This window comes from Chaetura pelagica, unplaced genomic scaffold (assembly GCF_000747805.2).
Source record: "Chaetura pelagica isolate M959 unplaced genomic scaffold, ChaPel_1.0 scaffold316, whole genome shotgun sequence".
NCBI lineage: Eukaryota > Metazoa > Chordata > Aves > Apodiformes > Apodidae > Chaetura > Chaetura pelagica.
This window is the reverse complement of record NW_009953497.1, coordinates 1,227,393-1,248,482: the sequence shown is the minus strand read 5'-3', so window position 1 is coordinate 1,248,482 and position 21,090 is coordinate 1,227,393. Positions and strand designations below refer to the sequence as shown.

Sequence of the window (21,090 nt, the reverse complement as noted above, 5' to 3'; positions counted from 1 at the left end):
GCATAGGGAAATGTGAAGTATGAAAGTTGTACCTAAGTCGTTGTCACCATTTCCCACCTCCTGCCTGCTTAAACAAAGACCTAGCCTGCCAAGGACTTACCTTTATAAATAACATCTGGAGATGGAAGAAAGTCACCTGAAAGAGGGATTAGAATGGGGAATTACAGCTTCTCTTTTAACACTCCACTCATTGTCTTCTCCAGGGAGAGACTAGTCCATGAGCTGGACACAACAGGAGAGCTGCTGGTTGATCTGGGGTCTGACCAAACTTCGTGTCATAACCCTTTCAGTGGGGGATACTACCCAGTACAGCTGGGCTTTGAGGAAGCAAAGCAGCTCCTTTCCACCAATCCAGGGAAGTTCCGGACCCTGGTACAAGAGAGGTAAATATTTTGGTCTCCATGTTTTTAACCTTTTAGTTTAGTTGCTCTGAAAAACATCAGATCTTTTTCTTTCTCACAAGAATTTTGTTGATATTTCAGTAGAAATCTGGAATAGAGCTACAGTACTAATAACTCCCAACTTTGTACTTATGTATCTGTCACTCAGAATCTGGCAGACATCACTTACCCAACAGTTTTGGAGTATTTTCTAGTGCATAAGATCAAAGATCTGTACACTATTTGTGTTCTATAAATTCCTAAATTGCATTAGGTTTTTAAAACATGAGACAAAGTACAATTGCATGTGGTCTACCAGTTGGTTAAGAATCAGTGAATGTAGCATAAAAACCCAATGGATAAGTTAGTCCATCTATCCTATTGTGCTTCCAGCTGTGGCCAGTAATTGTTTTTTGGGAAGCATCTAAGGAGAGGACAATCTCACCTGATCACTTCTCCCAGCTTCCTGCAGCTGTAACTAAGTTCTGTTTAGCATCCTGATTTTGGGGAGCTACTCTTGATTTAAGGGTTTGCAAGTCAAATTTGAAATGTACATTACAAAGGGAGCAATTTGGCATTGCTTATATAGAAAAAGGAGTACTGTTGCTCTCAATTGTTACTTTTGAGACTTTACTGCTCCTACTCTTGTTTTGTTCATCTTGAACATTCCTGTTGGAGACTTTTTTTCCAGTAGAAGGTAGAATTCAGGCATATAATCTAATTGACTTTGGATGAGGGACCTACAAGGACCTTCCCAGTTTCCTAATTCCATATCATCCTATTCTAAGAAAAATGTATCAGGAACACAAATTTCTGGGAGGACTAATTTGGAACAAACTAAATATGACTTTAAAAAAATCCACTTTAATTTCTTAGGCACTGATTTACCTCTCTAGAGTTCCAAGAGGTTGCACCTATGCATGAACAAGTCTATGTGCAACTATACATTGAGATTAAAACGAGATAATAAGTGGAAATGGTATCACAGAACAACCCTAGAGCATGGGTCACTTTTAGAAACAAAGGGAAAATTGGGTTGTTTTGACCAAGGGAGAGGCCAGAAAAATTGTTTAGCCATTCCCAGTTTTTCTGTCTCTGTTCAATTTGTGAACTTCTTGAACTATTCTGGGGTTTCATGTAGGCTGCTTTTTGTTGTTACTTGTCATCCTCAGAGCTGGCTGTGTTCCTTTGCTGCCAGATGTGATCCTTCTCTGTTAATTAATGAAGTTCCTTTAATGACTGTAAATCACTTCAAAATTTGCGTATAAAAGGTGCTACAGAGACTGAAAGCATCTCAATTGATATCTCTTGGGTTTATGTCTGGATTTCTCTGGGTCTTTCAATTCCATCTGCCTATTATTTTTGGTATTTTATTGACCTGAAGAGTAACTGTTTCCTTCTTTATTTCAGCCTGAAGAGACAAGTGGCTGCAATTAACAGACTAGCTGATAAGGGCATGTTTTTTTGGGATTATGGGAATGCTTTTCTCTTGGAAGCTCAAAGGGCTGGTGAGTAGATCCTGGTGGTGTTCAGTGGAAATAAAGGCAATCCTTTATGTGTCTTCCCAGCTGTATATTTTGGTAGGTTAGGGTTGGCCACTGTTCTATGCTGACTTTTTATTCATCCCCTCATTCTCTGAGACCTCTGACCTTCTCTGTGGCTGAAGTAGAGCCCCTATGGGAACCCAGGTACAGTCTGGTTTTACACTTTATAATTTTTCTTCATCAAGTCACTTACTATTACAATTATTTTATAGGTGCTGATGTTGAGAAAAAAGGAGCCAATAAAACAGAATTTCGATATCCTTCCTACGTTCAGCACATCATGGGGTATGTTGGGGAGAGTTTGGAACAAAGCATTCAGGAGCCTTCTGCTCCCTCTGTTTAGGGGAAGAGTACTCCAGGGATTCCACTCAGTGCAGATACTGCAGTCTACTATTAATGATGAAGTGACGGTAGCAGCAGGAAAATCGATCTCACAGGTGTTATGCCAGAGTTAATCTTATTTTTCTCCACTCTGGAGGAATGCCCAGTGTGGTTTAGGAAGGTGTTCTGTTAGCTGTGTCATGCTTGTGTTTCCTATTGGTTTTCCTAGAGTTAGTCCTTGCATTTTCCTGTGTGCAGGGGAAAATAAGACCAAAATCTGGAGGGACATGTTGTATGTCATTAACACAAGTAAATTCTGACAGCAGAGATTTTACAAATGTTTCATCCTGAAAGACATGGCATGTTATGATAATTTGGTGTAAAGCTTTATCCTTTTTCAAATTAAAAGGTCTTATGAAAGCAGACAGCAGGTGTGTGAACAGTAAGCTAAAACACTGCCAGATCAAAACTCTTCACTCTTTTACATGAATAGCTGCATCTTCTCTTTTGTTGCATCAGTTTTTCCTAAGCAGCTCTACTCAGTCACCAAGTCACAGCCTCAAACGGTAGCTCTTACCCAAGCTGTGCATGCTGCTTGGAGGAAAAGCTGAGGTCAGGACATCTGCTGAGGGAGAGGATTTTATAACACCTTTTGCCTGACTCAAGCTTAACTTGCCTATAATCTATGAATAAGTGTTTGAACATGGAGCAAGGCGCCCACCAGAACAGGTTTCTTCTGGAACTCAACTGAAGTGTGTCTTACTATTGTATGTAAACAATGTGGGCAGTAAATGTGTCTGGACCCAGACACTTGTTCAGAACCTACACTTTTTTGAGAGTTAAAAATGCAGTCAGAGTTAGCCTGGGTTAAGGATGAAAAGACCAGGCAGCAGGGAGAGTATATTTGATGGAACAAATGAAAAATTGCAGTTCATCTGATGATGCACTTGTTTGATTGAACTGCCCAACATTCCTATCAAAATTCTGGTCTGACTGTATTTTTGTACATCAGTTGATGGCTGCAGGAAACAACACAGTTTAATTTCTTAATTAATGGTTCTTGATGCTTCTGTTTAGATTAGTTCATTGAAAATGTTTCAAATTCTTCTGTCTCCAGCTAATGAAAGAAAAGCACTGCTAGCAGCCAGGATAAATAAGGAAAGAATTTCAACTATCTCTTAATGAAACATGTTCTCTTCCCAGGGACATTTTTTCCCTGGGATTTGGGCCATTCCGCTGGGTTTGTACCTCAGGTGACCCACAGGATCTTGCTGCCACTGACTCCATTGCCATGTCTGTGCTGGAAGACACCATACGTCAGGGAGGTAAGACACTATCCCATGCCCCCATCACTGGGGGTGCTTTTGGGGAGAAAGTGAAACTGAGAGTTGTGAAAAGTGTCTTAGCTTTTGGCTGACATTATAAAAAACAGTCTCTTGCCTGTTCCAAGTGGGCAGGAAATCTTGCTGTCCTCCAAACTCCTGCTGAGGAGTGTAACCAGTGCATAACATGGAAAAACACCCTAGAGAGGTTATTGATCCCAAAGCTATTGTTATAATTTTGGCTAAGAGTCTTTCTTTTCATTTGTTACGGATTTTCCTGCACTTTGTCTCCTTGAAACTTTTAGGCAAACAGCATCTTCCATTAACAGGTCACCAAGAGTGTTTTAAAAGATTCAAATTGCTTTGTCCCTGTCTCACAGGTGGATGAGGCATGGGAATCCAGGGAGGTTTGTAGAGGCTTGTGAGCAGATCAGTGGCAGGAAACCCAGGCTTCATGGGTGTGGTGCTCCATCCAGTGTCATTTATTTGGGATTACAATTTTTACGTCTCCCTTTTTTGTCATCTGTTAAAAAGTTCACAGCTGTTTCTGCTCACTGGTGGAACTAATCTGGAATATCTGCATGGCTCTGTGTGCTCTAGTACCTAGGAACTGCACTGTTTTCCACTCTTCCATAGCCCTGAACATGGGCTTGTTACTGCTAGCCTCTGCTTATGAATGGGAACTGAGGAAAGGCTAAATTTATAGCAGGAAAAATTGATCTTAATCTCCCAGCTTGCAGTGGAAGGTCCTAGCACTTTCCCTTTATTTGTCTACTTTTGCAGTAACAGAATAGCTGGCTTAAAGACTTAGGTGTCATTGTCCTCTAGCACTCAAGTCCTCTGCTCTTCTGTTCTCAGAGTAGAATTTTGTGGTTCTCAAAATCAAGGAAATGGATCACAAATCCAAAGCATGTTCTATGGGGAGGAGAGTGTGATCATTTTAATCTGGTAATACTGAAATATTTCTTGCTTCCTTCATGAAATACGAATACAAATGTGAAATTTTTGAAAGGTCTCCTGTTTGTTCAGGAACAGTTAGCATTGGGAGGATCTAACTGGCATTTCTGAAAAGAAAACACCACAGTCAGATATGTCTCATTTGAAAAAAAACTACGCTTGCCTTCTTGTAATATAAGGTCCAGCCTCCTCCTTCCCCTAAGAGATGAATTATTGATAGTGTAAGTCTGACCCTGCAAGGTCCTTAGTTCTGTCTATCTTCCAAAATTTCCTCAGGAGCCACCTTCACTGGAGCATGAGGTGCTTGTAATGCCTCCTGTTCTATGAATATAAAAATTTCAGGTTTTTAATTTGGTCATTTGGTTTAATTGAAGGGAGGGTGAAATCCAATTCTGAAGTGCTGGGTTTGTCTTCAAAAATGTGCAGTGTTTTTTCTGCCATGTACCACAATCTCCAGTAGTCTTTTATCAAGATTGAACTGATGCATGACCTTTGGAGAGTCTGCGTTGCAAGACTAGGGAATTATTCAGTTACTGTGTGTGCAATAGTATGTAGGTGTTTATATATATCATAATATAAAGCTGGGGATAGAAGTCTCTTCCACAGACAAAAAAAAAAATACATTGAACTCTTGCATGTATATTCTTAATTTACATGATAAATTACATTTTAAAATCCCAACAGGTGAAAACAGTATCAAGGGCAAGGTTATTACTGGATTTCCTGTTGAATTTGGCAGGACAATGATGATAGGATTTCAAAGAGAAAAGAAAATAGAATTTGGCCAGAAAAATAGCCAGTCATTCATGAATTCATGTTCTTGAGTATTCCACTTGCTGTCCACTTCCTGTGGGACCTGGGCTTGGACCAAATTCCAGGATCTGGATATTCTCACACATTGAGCTCTGAAATCTGAACCTACCTTTGAATTTTATTAAACAACCTGCTATGTAGTGAGTGAAAACTCCACAGAGCTGAAGTCTGTTACATTCCATGTCTAAACTTTTGACCTGGCATCAAGTCCAATGTTAACATTCTTCTCTGGAATTAATCTCTGGAGTTGAATTTTTGTGCTTAAACCTCACAAGCTCTAAAACTACACAGGACCTGTTTCATACAGTGTTGGTGAGGACTGTTCCTCTGAGCATGCAATGCTTTCCAGTATCTTTAAAACCCTAAGTATAAGAGCCTATGAAATATCAGAAGCAGCACAGTAGCTCATCTGACTTCAAAACATTCCTGTTGAGGTGGGGGCAGCAGTTTAGCAAATTAAATACATGCAGCTACTCTGAAGTTAAGGTCTCCCTAGAAAGAACTCTCAGATTTTTTCAATTGCAGGAAACAAGAATAAATAAAAGGGAAGATGCTTCACTTCCCCAGGGATAAGGGATGAAATCCAACTTTGGACACATCACAATTTGGAACAGAGAAGACAAATTAATTAGAGCTGGCTGGAAGGGACAGATGTGCTGTGTTGAGATATTTTCTATAGAATTAACAGTAGGATCATTTCTGTGAGTCAGTGCACTGTGAAGTATAAAATAGGGTAGGTACTCTCTGAGCTTATAAAGGTGATAACAAGAAACACATTCTTTGTTCAGCTTTCGAGAGTAACTCCTATAAACTGACTAAATATCTCTAATAACCTAAGTGAATTCTACCCATTGTCTTCTAGAAGATGCTTCCTTAAAGCTTATACTTAAGGCAGCACAATCCTACACTAGGACAGCACTAGCAGATGTTTCATCTTCCACTCCCAGAGAAGCTAAGAGTTGACATGTTAATCTTCATTGCAGAGTTTAGAAGCTATCACTTGGAGCCAGCTCCTAATGCACTGACAAGTCTTTTCAGGATCTTTAAAGCTCTCTGTGTGGAAGGCTTGCCTCTGCAGGAGTGAGCAGATTTTACATTTCCCTTTAACATGGATTAAATACGAGTATCTTGCCTTTTCCTCTTTCATTTCTCACATTTTACCTAAGTGGAAAGGCAGTCTAAACACTCAGTTACCAGCTACAAAATCAAGTTAGTAGTTTCTCCAGTTTGACTGACTTGCAAACCTAAGTTATATGTACGTTATATTTTGACTTGAACATGGGTTACAACTGAGAAGTGCTGGGGACCATGCTAGCTTGGCATCTGCAGAAATGATTATAACTTGAAGCTCCAATGCACGAGTAAGTCACTGTTGCTTGTCATGTTACCAAATGCCAGCTGAGCCTTGGTGGGTGACTATGTCTCTCTGGACAAGGGAATGTGACACTGATTAGCCCACAGAGGAAGGTCTTACAGGCAGTAACTTCTTCAGCCACTGTAACCTCGTCTGAGCTCACACTCAGCCTGTGTGGAAAGGGGTAACTGTAAAAGCACCCCAAATTAGGACAGTAAGACAGTGCTTCTCTCCCATTCCATACCCCCCTCTTCCTTCTGTTTCTTACTTGCTACAGATGGTGCTATGCCTTTGGAGGCAGGTGATTGCACTGAGGTCACCATGTATTTGCCTGATACATGCCATATTTCACTGTCTTCCACTTAAAATATCTTTATTGTTACTCCTTTTTGGTTTGGCTGACTTGGATGGAATGTCACAGGAAAAAATGAGAGGAGAAGCTGGAGAATATAAAGTCATTATGTATAATTTTCTTAGATCACATAAAAGTGTCAGGGGGATTTACACATGAAGTTATGCCACAATAAGCTTTTCTGTTCAGTTCGTGCTCCAGAGTAATGGGAGGCAACACCTCATTTTTTGGGATAAGAGACCTCAGTTTTATCTTGGGATAAAAACATTCATGTGGGCCATTCACTATAGAGCATCTGCTGTGCTAGAAATCTATATCCCAGCATTGGTGTAACTTATCCTCAAGTATGTATTGTCAGCTGCTTCTGAGAATTCCTGCTAGCTGACTCAAAGGAGTAATTTACTAAATGATGCAAGACTGGGCTGTAGTACCCAAAGTCATGGATTTTCCTACTAATTTAGCAAAGGCTTGGAAAAAAAAATGCCCCCAAAAATTGGCATTTAGCAGGCAAGAAGCCAGGCAACCAAAAATGAACAGTGCATGTAACCCACATTTCAAGGTTTTATTTAGTTTGCTGAAAATCTGTATGGGATTTATTGTTCCAGCTGTCTCCTGGGTGACATCTGGTACTTTCCCTCTAAATATACAGTACCAGGGAGTGCATCAGCTGCACAGAGGAGACTATTTCCTATATGTGTGCGTGTTTCTGAGAGCAGAATTTGACTTCCCAGTGCTGTCAGATGAGTTTAATTAAATGTAGTGCATATTGCATTAATTTTCAAAACCTCTTCTCTTACTTGCTTCCTCTTGCAAGTGAGCACATCTGTGAAGCAGCAGTACCACGACAACATCCGCTGGATCCGGGAAGCTGGCAGGCACAGCTTGGTGAGTGCACAACCTCCTTCAGCACGTGCCACTGCTCCTGGCCCAGAATGCAACTTCTGAATGCTGGAGTGAGGAATGGGCATGTAGGAGAACACTGGCTTTTAACTTAAACCTCTCTCCATGGCAGGGTTTTAGGGTGAGCTGAAGCAGTTCTTTCCCTTCACTTTCTCATCTGGATATGTTCAAATACTCCAGCTATAACTGGTCTTATATCTGCAGTGAGACATGTCAATGATTCACCCTCCATCTCATTTGTAAATACCTTTCTTTCAGAGCACTATTCAAAATGTCCCTCCTGGCATGTCTTTGGCCCAACCTCCTCATGCCTGCAGTTCCCAGTACCCTTTTCAAAACTGGTGATGAGAACTGCCATCCTTTTGAGCTGTGGGGAGCAGAATGCCAGTGAACCATCTTTTTTTTTTCTTTCAGGTCAAACTCTCACTGCAAAGATAGCTGGTAACACTGTAGGACACGTGCTCTCCTCATCTGGAAGCCAGATTAGTCTGTGGGGTAAAAGCTGGAGAGAGAAGGATAGCTATGCAGGACAGATGTTCTTTTCCATTCTTTGCCTCCATATTTCTCTTCTCTTCCAACCCACCATCGCCAGTTCCAAACCTCTGCTTCTCAGCTGTTGATAAGGAATTTGTTGATAGGGGGATTAGCAAGCAGGTTTGACTTAAAGTGGGATTTATTGGACAATAGCAGCCGAATACAGAAATAAATTTCACTGATTGTGTGAGTGGAGATAAAACTCGGTTCAAAGAGGGATTTTAATTTCTTTTTTTCTGGAAGCTGGGTGTTGATGAAGAAATAATCTGCACTTTCTCCTTCAGAAGGGAAGGGGTCACTCCTGTGACTCCATTCGTCTGGGGCCTGAAGATAAGCCAGATGCACAGCAAACCTTATCACTCTGGCATTTTTGTTTTCCAGGTTGTTGGCTCCCAAGCCAGAATCTTATATTCTGATCAGAGGGGTCGTGTGTCTATAGCTGTGGCCATTAATCGAGCAATTTCTGAAGGAAGGATTAAGGTTTGTCTTCTTTGTCTTGATATGGTCTTGTAATTGTGTTCAATATCTGAGACTGGGGTGGCAGGTGGGAAAGAAGAAGCTTCAACCAGTGAGAACAGAAGAGCCTGCTATTTACATGGGGGCAGTGTTCTGTTAGCATGAAGTAGAGCTCAGTCCTCTGCCTGTCATCAGTATTGCACTGTGTGATAGAGGAGAGATGGGTTCAGAAACTCACTGAAATAAGCTACCTCTAATTTCATGCTGGGAATCTGCCTTTCTATTTGGGCATCTACAATCCTGTGATTTGCTGCAAACACAAGGAAGGGACTGTAGCTCCTTAGCAGTGCCCCAGAGCTTAAAATTAGCAAAAGACTGTGGCACTCCTCAGTGCTGCTTACCCTCTGTGCTGCACTTTCAGCCATATTGTGGCTACAGGCAGCTCTGCAGTCAATATTCATTTGCATTGCAAATATGCATGGAGAAAATCATTAGGCCTGATGCTGTCATTGTAGTGCATGAGTAATATCTTGTCTGTGTAAAATCCCACTGACCCACATGTATTGGTGGTAAAAGTACATACTGTGGGCAAGATTGTATAGGTATTTTCTAAGTTCTTAATGGGTGTTGTAGTTAGATGTACATTGTGACCCAAATCCTGAAGGCACCAGTCAGTAATTATACCTGTCCCTTGCTGTGTGTACACCAGGATCAGACCAAGGCATTGTCAGTCACTTATCTCCACCTCCTTCACAGCTGGATTACAGTTACACTTGTTAAAGGGACAAACTCAAGTAAAACTTAGAATGGATTTAATCTAGGAGAAGTCTGGTTTTTAGTACTCAGAAAATATTTGTCAAAGTATTTAAAATGTTGTTGATCTTTTTGAGGTTCAAAATGAACGTCACTGTAATCTGGTCTCAAAAAATAAACCTGACCAGACAGAGCACTCCCTTGGAACTATGGCTGGCAAGGTCAGACTCCCAGGCCCTTTGGATTTTGTTGCATCCTTTTGTTTTTTCTACAAATCCCCACTCCTTCTCTTGCAAACTGGGTGCTCATGTCTATTTTCAAAGATTTCCTAATTCTCCATCAACATAAAACAGAGCCAGCTAATTCCAGAGCACAGCACACCAAGAGTGAATTCACAGCATCATAGAAAGCCAGGTTGCAAGGGACTTCAAGGAATTATTCTTATATAAGGCTTGTGTGTGGCAAATGATAACGAATACCTGCAAGCTGATCTAGATTCATACTATCAGTTAAATACCAGATCAAGAATGGACTTGTTTGAGCTGTATGAAATCACAGATTTCCATTGTTAACTTTAGTCTTGAAGTCTTCTAAAATAATGAAGTTACTTTTCATTGTCTACAGCAAACAAGAACTGTTTTTCAATGAAGATTTTTGCATACTGAAATGTCTCTGAAATTTCAGGAAAGAAATGCTCAGATGAAATAACCTCACTGCCTCTCCTCCCTGACCTCCTTTGAAGATGCCATTGGCATAAAAACAAGCTCTTGTTCTTAGTTATGAAAGGATGGTGGCTTTGAACAGCATGTGAACAACTGCTTTACAGAAAATAATAGCAGGCAGGGACAGTGTTTCAGGGGGCTCAGAGAGGACAAAGCTGAGGTTTGAGATGACAGACATGAATTCAGCAAATTATGAATCTTGGTAGCATTGATGGTCTGTGAAGGTTTTAATTTTCTTTTCCTTGGCTTTTCCAGGCCCCAGTTGTCCTCAGCAGAGACCACCATGATGTGAGTGGGACCGACAGTCCTTATAGAGAAACATCGAACGTTTATGATGGATCAGCCTTTTGTGCAGGTCAGGAGAGCAGCTGAGGTTTGTCTGTTCAGGCAAGCAAGAAATCTGCTTTAAAAGATAAATTGAGTTCTTAATCAACACTCAAAAAATGTTTTTGTTTAGCTCTTTAATGCCAATTAATCAGATTTCCTGAGAAGCTTTGTGGGCTTTAATAGTGATACAGACATGAATGTAGAGCTAATTAAATAGGAGGGGTCAAGAACAATGCTGAAAATGCAAGGAAGATGCACCTGATTTACCTGACTTTAAATGGAGAGAAATCTACCTCAGGACTGTATCTTCTGTTTGATTTTAATTTTGCACCTCACTCTTTCCAAGAGGTGATCTGAGCAGAATTCCAGCTGCATTTCCTTGGGATCCACAAAATCAAAATCAGGTCTGTAATAGTGTTTTGCTTAAAGCAAAGAGATTCACAGCTGCTTTCATTTCCTTGCTTGAGGACTCCAACAAACAGTCTGGGGTTTCTGAAAGGAACATTTCTGGTCATAAGGGAACATACTTTGATAGTGAAAGTATAAGAATGGAAGTCAGGTGTTCTGGATTAGACTCCAAGCCTTGTTGCTCCCTTACAGTGTGACTGTGGGCAGCTCATGGAGGTTTGCTATACAAAAGGAGCCTTTAATTCTGCACATCTGACCTGAGCTAGCCAGACTCTGCTTTTAAATTTGTCAAATGTTGCTTTAGAAAAGTAAACCCAAGAAATATCAGATTGGAGACCCAGAAAAATGTGTGAAATACTAGGCAATTTTTCACCTAAATCTTCCTCAATTTTCCATCCATAAAGTGGAAATTATGATAATAGCTTTAGCCCAGCAGTGTTTCCTCATGTTAGGAGCTGACAATCACAAAGTGGCTTGAGATTGAAGGATACAAGCTGCTGTAGAAGGAGAAATTATGACACAGGTAGCTGAGCATACTGAATTACTTCCATTATGGGAATTCATAATAGAACCAAATTACGGTTCAATTTTAAGAGTAAAAGTTCCCTGCTATCTTAACTGGATTTCCTGATGCAATTAGGCTTTTAGCTGTGTCTATCAGTCCCACTTCAACACTTCTTGAGTATGTTAGCTACTTCTAACAGGCCAGATGGATAGATGCCTCAAATACTGTTTGGTTCTGACAAGCTGTGAGAAAATACTGCAGCTGCACAAAGAAGAGGGAATCCAGTGTAATGTCTTCACCAAAGGGCTTGGCAACACAAGTAAATCTCAGGCAATGCCCTCAGAACAGGGCAACAGGAACAAGGCTGGCTAAAACCCTATTGCTTATCATGCTGTGTGTTTTTCTTTGCATTTTGTGATTTACATGAACCATTTGCTTTCTCCAAAGGCTTATCTGAAGCCTGTTGACCACTGATTTCATTGGTCTTTGAAACCAGGCCTAACTCTGTTTTACCAGATGAGCCACTGGAGGTCTTCCTCTCTCCCTTCTTTCCTGTTTTAAGGTTACATTTCAGCTGGCTCAGGTGAAATTGGCTCTTCTCTAGCACACAATCTTCCAGAGTGTTTGCCCGCCTAATTTTGTTTTACAATGAGTACCTCAGCCTGACCTTTGGCAAACGTGGGTCATCACTGCTCTGCAAAGTGGATTTCAGCACAGATATTTGCAGAGATAGTGACTTTTATTGAAGCCAAGGAGCAGCATGTTATGCTGTCATCAGTTCACTTGCCACGCTTGTCCAACCTCCGCTCTTATCATGTTAGAGACCGAGGAGGAAGACTTCACATTTTAGCATATGGGGAATTTTGATCTCTCCCATTTCCTCTTGACAGCCCTGTAATTATGATAATTGGGTTATTACAGTGACATAATGCCAGATAAAAGATGACATAATGGGGCTTCTGACAAGATTTAACATAAATTAGTGCTCAAGTAAACTCATTTTTCCATCAGACAAGTAACAACTGTGGGTCTGCAAATGTGGCTGGTGCAGATACTGCTGTTTGTCCCTTTTTTTTTTTTTTTTTCTGTTAAAAGCATAGCAAATGATCTATTAAATCTGTCTTGAATTCAGTGTGGACAAATGTTTTCAGTAGATTTTACCCTCTTACCTCTGTGTGTACCTCTGTCCACCTGCAGCATCCCAGAGGAGACATTTGTATTTCTCTCCACCCTGAGGAAGTATCTCCCAGTTGAGGAGTGGTAGGTTCTCCAGCTGCTTGCATTGGGTGACAAATGCAGAAGCACCAGGGTACTCATACCACTGTGGCATTGTCACTTGCTCTCTCCAGAGTAGGGGCAGAGATTGGGAAGAAATCTCTTACCTGTTTCTCCCAAGAGTGAGATGTTTGGTGTGTATCTATGAGAGAAGCTTTGAGCGGGCTCTGCCTCCAGCACTGTCTTCACACAACCAAAGTCAAGATGTTAATGGAAAGGGTGAGCAGTACAACAAAACCATGACTGGAGCATGTCAGCTCTGACCCCTTTCCTCTCCTTCTAGACATGGCAGTGCAGAATTTTGTAGGAGACTCGTTCAGAGGAGCCACCTGGGTCGCATTGCACAACGGTGGTGGAGTTGGCTGGTAAGGACTTGTTTATGTTTCTAAAGTTGGACTCTGAATCCTGTTACGACCACTGTGTGTGTGTGTGGGGAGGAGAGACAGGAGGGGAACTGCAGAAGAAGAGACTTATTAATGGAGTAGTACAGTCTTATGATCATGGGAAAGACGGGTTTGGAAACAAGGATTTGTCACAGGGTAAAGTGTGATGTTGTAGGAGGCTTTTGAAATTAATGCCTGTATGTCTAGAAAAAAGTGTTTTGGATATTGGCCACACCACAGGCTGAAGAAGTTAATTTGCCAAAGCAGGAGACTCCGCTGTGGACTTTTGGAAAAGGTCCTGCTTCCAAAGTTGTCTTCACACATGCACAGCCAGAGTGTTAGTGGATGGATTATGTTTAGGGTTCCCCCTAAGCTGTATTTAAATCTGTGACCTTAGGACCCCAATATAAATGCTTGTGTGCTAAAGTGCAACAAGGGGTTATTGATACAAACCAGCTCAGGTGCCAGCAAACCCCCCAGGCCTTTCTTGCCTTGCATGTGCTCGGTAGGATAAAAGATCACAGCCAAGTAAGGACTGGGTTAAACACCTTTCCATAAGATGCAGGACTAAGAGAAATGCCTAAACTGAGAAGCAGAATGAAAGAAATACTACACACGGAGAGGGAAACTGATCTCCATCATACACCACTAAAGGGTTACTCTGGATTGGCAGAGGTATAAAGACTTTCCAGCACATTCCAGCAAAGCCTCTCCCATTTACAGTACTATCTTCATCTGGTGGTATCACCACTCAAAAGGGACATAACCCTCTATTAAACACTTCAGTGAACCCTCCTGCTGCCGTGTTCCACCCAGCTCTGGCACATGCCAACAGCAGCAAGCCAAAGGACTTGTAGCAGATGTTATCCTCAGAGACATTTGATGATACTTAATTGTTACTCAACTGGATGAACTACATCTAGAACATATTCCTTCAAGTCAGATGGAGAATTCCCTCTCCCAGACAGTAATTCCTTTGATTTCAGAGAAGTAACTACTGAATAGAAGTTACATGAGAGCAGTGGGGTAAGAAAGCTTTCTGAAGGCTCTCATACATGGCATGGAAATTTACCTTATTTCAGTTACAACAAGCACCATGGCCAGGGTTTTATTCATAGCTTCCATAACTCTGAATGGAAAATACACACCAGAATATCTTCTTACACTGGTCATCTCAGTCTTAGGTTCCAAAGATAGCAGCAGACTAGTTCTGTCTGAATTGCCTTAGCTGAGTTTAGCCTTTTAAAATATTTGTTTAGGAAATACAAGCAAAGAAAATAACTTTCCACTACATGTTGTGCAAAATATTCAGAATATTTTAATGATAATTATAATTTAGAATTGCTAAAATAATTACTTGTGCTGTGAATGCTCTGTGCATCAGTGATGCTTAAACCAAAGGGTACAACCAATCTTATTCCCTATCTATTTCTTGCCCCTGTAAGGCAAACCCCTCCTGCATGTTTCTAGCCCTCTGAGCAATTCAGGGAAAGGTCAGTGGAATGATGAGACTGCCCTTTCTTCTGGAAAACTGGCACTGGCCATGCTGCAATTTCAGTTATGTTGTTTCTTAAGTGGAGTGACATCATTAGAAAGAAGCTTTTCCCCAAGGCAGAGCAGAGGTGGTGTCATTAAAGTAATGCATCAGAAAATGAGCATGTGGCTATTCACTGAAATCAAACTATTGATGGAAAACCAGGGCTTGCTTATCCTTTTTGACATTTCCTATGGCTGCTGAGTGCCTTGGCATTGTGGAAGAGTATTTGCTCACCTTGTTCTTGGGAGCAGTCATAGCCCTCTGTGGTTAAATTACTGTGCTCCAGTGAAGAATGTGGAGCCTGAAAATTAGTCCTGTCTCTGCATGAGCCTTAATAAGCCACCATGCTGAGACTCAGATGTGGTAACAATGTCATGTCATTAGATGCAGTGGCCTGGAGAGGCCCCAAACCAGGGCACGACAGGTAGCTCTGTTTGGCTTAACTAATTACAGCACCATCCTGGCTAGTTAAAGAGCTGCACCCCTTTGTCTTCCAAGGAGAAAGAGAGGAATAATTTAGAGGTGGTAAAAGAAGCAAAACACCCCCTCAACCACAGCAAACTACTTTCTTTGCCTGGAGGAGACAGATGCCTTTAGGTTTTGGCTCTAGGAGCTAAACATTTAGCTGACTTTGCAATAAAGAAATCTCCTTGTGCTTGATAAAATCATCTTGTCATCAGCCAATTTGGAAATGTGAGAGTGCACATGGAGGCTTCTATTTATTTATGAACAAATACATATAATAAGAGAGAAATCAAGTTGTCACTGGCAAGTTTCTGCTCAAGGAGTTCAGAAATGACAATTACACTGTGTTCAGCTTCCATCCCTCCCTGCAGAACTGACTTGCCTGGAACTGCCACATCTTCCCTCCAACACTACACAAGTGTCATTTACCTGCTGTGACTTTTCTGTGCCACAGCCTTGTGGGGCAAACAGAAAAAGTAGGATTAATATTTATTTAGCTGGAATCTGCATCACATGTGCTGTTAGAGAGATTTAAGATTAACATAGTCTTGACTATAATTACAGCAAATGAATGTTATTCATTTCTTGCTGCCTATTTACTTGCAGGGGACTGTATGTTACCACGAAGCCTGGGTAACCTGTAATAACAAAAAAGGCAGAAGCCATTTAAGAATAGAACTGCACTGTTGACAGTGTGACATCTTGATTGTGAGAGGCCTTGTTTTCTTTGATCACCTTAGGAGACGACATCTGGAAATTATAGGAGGTAGCTTAGGTCAAAATGTCACATGTTTCTTTAATTACCTGAAAATGTGACCCAATGCTAATGAAGGCAGAAAGCTCCCCTTTAAAAGTGAGAGGCTTTTGCTAGAAAATCCATCCTAACCAACATTGCCTTTTAATTTATGGGTGATTTTTAGACAGAACAGATTCTGATGAGTGATTCTGCTTTACACTGGAGTAATGCCAAGAGAATCGATGGAGAGGCTCTAAATTTATGGAGTGCAAGTGAGATCAGATGCTTGCTGTTCATGCCTAAGCTTCAAAGGTTGCTCTTTGGGATGCTGTGCACAAGGGGAATCTTTGCCATGGAAAGGACATCATCTTCCTGCATGGAATAGCTTTATAAAGCACTGGTCCAGAGGTCTGATTTTCTTATTGTCTGGTATTGCCCATAGACTGTCTTGAGGTGTGCTTGTATTGTGATCCCAATTACACTGCAATGACATCATTGCTGTTCCTAAGTGTACTCTACCTTGGTACTACTTGGATTTCACACAATAAAAGCATTGGATGCACATTGGAGCATAGGAGGTTCAAGGTGAATATCTGAAAAAACTTTTTTACTGTGAGAGTGACAGAGCACTGGAACAGGCTGCCCAGGGAGGCTGTGGAGTCTCCTTCACTGGAGACATTCAAAACCCACCTGGATGCGTTCCTGTGTGATGTACTCTAGGTGACCCTGCTCTGGCAGGGGGGTTGGACCAGATGATCTTTCGAGGTCCCTTCCAATCCCTAAGATTCTATGATTCTGGAAACTATATTCTATGCTGAAAAGCCTTTACAGGGGCAATCAAAAAGAAACATTTAATTTGAAGAGTCAGACCTTGCAATAGTTGAACATCTCAATTGAAAACATGACTCTTTCAAATTTTCCTGCTAGAGATGATAAAGTTATTCATTTGCCAACATTCTGCTGTGAGAACTGTCAGTTTCAAGAAATCTACAGAGAATGCATTTGTAATAATGATCTATCTAATAATGAAGTGGAGGGAATTCACAGCATGGTACTGTGATGGTGAGGTCCAGTGCTCTTAAGTTCCTGGTCAGGTAGGTGACAGGGTCCCACTTAGCACACAGACAGTGTATATAATTAATGAAAGGGAATTAACATAATGTAAGTAACAACATTGAATTGAAAATGAGAAAATGTGAGTTCTGGTTTCAGGAAGTAGATCTCAAGCCTGTGAGGCTCCAATATAGATTCATTTCCCCATTTCCTGAAAAGCTCAAGTTACTGCAGGAAAATACACAGTAGAGAAACTCTATTCCTGGACTGGAAGTCACCCAGCTCCTGTCTGATTTGTGGGTATGTCTGCTCTTATTCTATGTAAATTTTGCAAACTTATTAACTATAAAACACAGAGGACAAAATCCTGCCTCCAGGGATCTCCATTAGTTGTCTTTCATAGCATGTGGTGGTGTATGATCTGCCTGTCCCTCAGGTACTGCTAATGCTGAGATCTATGTAATGTCAGAACTCTCATAGGTCGATAGCAACAGATAATTATCCAACTGCATTCACCACTACTCACCATATGCAATGAAACAGAAACTTGAGCAGGGCAGACACAGCAAGTCAGACAAGATGTTTTTCCTGCATGTTTTTCCTTTCCTTTTAAAACCAGGCTGGTATTTCTCCTAAGTATAATTTGTTAGTTTGAACATATTTCTGCTCTTCTTCTGCCAATAAACCTGCTTCCTGAAAGGCTGGCACTGATGTCTTTAAACATCACTGTATCTCATACAAAATGAATGACTGTTTCTGAAATGATGAAGGCAGATGTGCATTGAGTGGTGGTTAACACTTTTTATATAAAATACTTATGCTCTCTCATTTGTCCTCAGAGAATATAAATAGATCCATCTGTCTGCTTCAATAAGCACATATTCTCCTCATGATCCTCTCTATACAGCAAACATGAATAGCTTAACCTTTCAAAATATCCTGAGATAGGGAAGTTCCCAGCCCATCAGGAGTGCTGGCCTTTCTTAACTTGTTTCTAGAGCCAATGTAGTTTGCAGTCCTCAGGAGATGTAGCCCAAGCTTAATTTTTGGCACTCCTGCTTAGAACAGATACTGACTGTTAGCTGAGCATTACAGGAAAGATGGAATAGGTTTGTTGCAGGTCAGGAAACAAGACTTTTGCCCTGATTTTTTTTTTTTTTTGTAAGTATAAAAGGTCACTGATAATGTCTCTATTCATCACCACTTCTATGTTCTCATCCTTTTTTCTAGTGCAGCTGAACAAACTCACTCTTATGAATGTTATGGTGTTGGTTTGGATTATTTTAATCCTTTTCCATTTGCATTTTTTAGGGGTGAAGTGATCAATGGGGGATTTGGCCTTGTTTTGGATGGTTCTAAAGAGGCTGAAGAACGGGCAAAGATGATGCTCAGCTGGGATGTTTCCAATGGAGTAAGCAAAACTCATTATATGTGTTCCCCTTAATATCTTCCTTCCTCTGGGACTATGCCTGTTTAGGTACTCAGGTTCCAGTGCTCCTTTTCTTTTAAACTGAATGGGAGTATAAGCACTCAGATAGGAGTTTTGGGGATCTGACTTTTTGTACCCCAGAAATAGTCCCAATGGCCTGAGTGACTCATTCTGTTCACTTCTTCGAGTATGGGTGATTGTGAGTGTGATTTCTCTAGAGTCAACAAGTTGGTTGTTTTTTCTCCAACAAAATTCAAAGAACTTTAAATCCATACAAAAGGCTGAATAATTCTTTGGTAATGCGTGGGGATCACCCTGCCTGGCCTTACACAAACTGGAGCCAAACATTTTCCTCATCTCAGTGCATGTTTTGTTATTTTTTAAGCAGAAAGGGAAGCATATTTGTGATAACTTCTAGACATGTTGGCATTGTTGCTTGCCTACAGAACAAAACTGACAACTATATGAACTTTATCTTGTCAATTTCTATTCCTAACTTCTAGATCTAGCTATCTTGAAGGACATGTAATTTCTGTGCCAGCTTGTCCAGCCGTTGCTACCATCAGGGTTCTTGCATGCTATTAGTGTCTGTTAGATCCTGTCTGGGCTGAAGACTAGGATCTCACCTCTGAAGTGGCAGAGTCTGTGATTCAATACTTGCAGGGAACTAAATCAACAGGACATAGTGATGCACACTCCAATTGAAGGACAGAACCTGTTGTGTTTCAGTCACACAACTTCACAAGGACCTCACGTGTTGAGAGAGCTCCTTGCCAATGCTGACATGATCTCTTCTGTTTTACTTCTCAAGAGACTTGCAGAATTCCTTCTTGCCTTATGCCTAAAGACTTTTTTTCCTCCCCGTGGAATGACTGAGGATAGAAGAGGAACAATTTGCATATCCCAGTTTTGCCTGTTCCAGATCTGAAATAATACATTAGTAAAAAGTGAAGGAAGAAGGAGGAGCACAATTATATTCATTTGTAGATTAGAATAACAAAAACAAACCCTTAACAAGCACTGCGTATCAGAGACAACCTATTAAAAACAATGAATATTTGCTGCTCTGATTTATTGCAAGCAAAAGTTCCACCCCTCCAAACACATGTTGAAAAAGGACAATCTGAAAATGTTACCAATATCATATACAAGACTGGAAAGAAACTGCAGTGCACCATTGAAAGTATATTGCCAGGAACAGTCACAGATGAGTGGCAGGGAAGCTGGATTTTTTATTTGAAAGGTCATTCTTAGCTGTTATTGTTATAGGTCAGTTTTTTATTAGCCTTACATTATGTGTTTCAATCTTTTATTAAATTTAAACCTAAGTAATTTCTTAAGCAATTTTGAGTCTGAGTATTTCAGACACTGATTTGCAATTCATAATACAGATTTGTAAGGCATTGAATACAGGGAAGGGCTTATTTCCTTTATACCAGATCTTGACTTTTTCATGTGGGGAATCTTGCTTGTACACAGATCAAAAAGCAGAGATTTGCTGTTGAAAGAGGGGTTTACCAGCTCCCTGTCTGTCTATGGAGTTTCAGCCTTACATGCTGGCAGAGAATTTGGCTCCTTGATTTCAGTTTGAAAATGCATTGAGTGACATTTTTATTTTAAAAATATTTATCCCGCTACAAAAAACATCAGTTGCTTAAATCATGCTGTTATCTAAAGCAAGTGCTAGTTTTACAGAGTGCACCATTATTTTTAGTGAGGGAATGTTGTAAAGCTTATAAGGTACCTGGCTCTACCAGTGTCACCTGCCCAACAGTACATTTCTGCATGGAAATGTACCAAGTCCATCCCAACATTACTCATAAAAACAAATCAGGTATTATAAAAGTTACCATAAGGAAACAAGGAATTGGCAGAGGGTTGAAAGATTTATTGTAATGAAATGGGGTGCCAGTGATTGCACAAATGTTGTGTAAGATGGATGTGGCAAGAGAAATGCACAGTTTTTACACCCTTTGGTTTTCTGGTCTGACAGGTCGCCAGACGCTGCTGGTCGGGTAATGATTATGCTTATGAAACAATCTGCCAAGCAATGAAAGAGAATGCCACACTGAAGGTGACTCTGCCTCACAAGGTGGTAGATGAGAACATATTGGATCAAGCCCTGAAACATTAGTGGTATTCCAAGTGCAATATTGTCCTTGCAGAGCTATTTGAAGTTGCTTTCTTTATCTTATTTTTGCTCTCTGGCCAAATGATAAAGCCTTGCAAATGTCTCTCCCATGTGAGTTCTTTTTTTTTTTTCCCCTTTAACTTGTTAATGAGGAAAGTCTGTATCTGTCTGTGACATGTCCACTGATGTCAGGAACAGTCTTTTCACTAGCATATTTGGAACAATGTATGTGGTAAGAAACTATTCATTGCAAGGAAAGGGACTGGAATTTTGTTCATGGAAAGTCAAATAAAAAAGTAATCCACTTTTTGGTGATAATTCATAAATTAAGGAGGATCTTAGGTCTGGTAGATCAAATGTGGAATGGGAATTGAAACTCCTTATTCTAGTTTGGAGTCTGTTGCTACCAGCAGACAGCCATGAAATCCAGTAG

At 40.7% G+C, this 21,090-nt stretch overlaps 1 protein-coding gene across 1 annotated transcript in view; it reads left to right on the top strand.

The window, feature by feature from the left end:
• UROC1 (urocanate hydratase 1) overlaps nucleotides 1-20,660 on the top strand; it is a 41,484-nt gene extending 20,824 nt beyond the window's left edge. Inside the window, exons 12-21 of the mRNA XM_009999305.1 lie at nucleotides 204-383; nucleotides 1,791-1,888; nucleotides 2,137-2,209; nucleotides 3,449-3,570; nucleotides 7,858-7,928; nucleotides 8,859-8,957; nucleotides 10,664-10,763; nucleotides 13,207-13,288; nucleotides 18,409-18,508; nucleotides 20,520-20,660. Of these exons, the coding sequence (XP_009997607.1) occupies nucleotides 204-383; nucleotides 1,791-1,888; nucleotides 2,137-2,209; nucleotides 3,449-3,570; nucleotides 7,858-7,928; nucleotides 8,859-8,957; nucleotides 10,664-10,763; nucleotides 13,207-13,288; nucleotides 18,409-18,508; nucleotides 20,520-20,660 (1,066 nt within the window). The remainder of the gene's footprint in view (nucleotides 1-203; nucleotides 384-1,790; nucleotides 1,889-2,136; nucleotides 2,210-3,448; nucleotides 3,571-7,857; nucleotides 7,929-8,858; nucleotides 8,958-10,663; nucleotides 10,764-13,206; nucleotides 13,289-18,408; nucleotides 18,509-20,519) is intronic.
• Nucleotides 20,661-21,090: the final 430 nt, after the last annotated feature.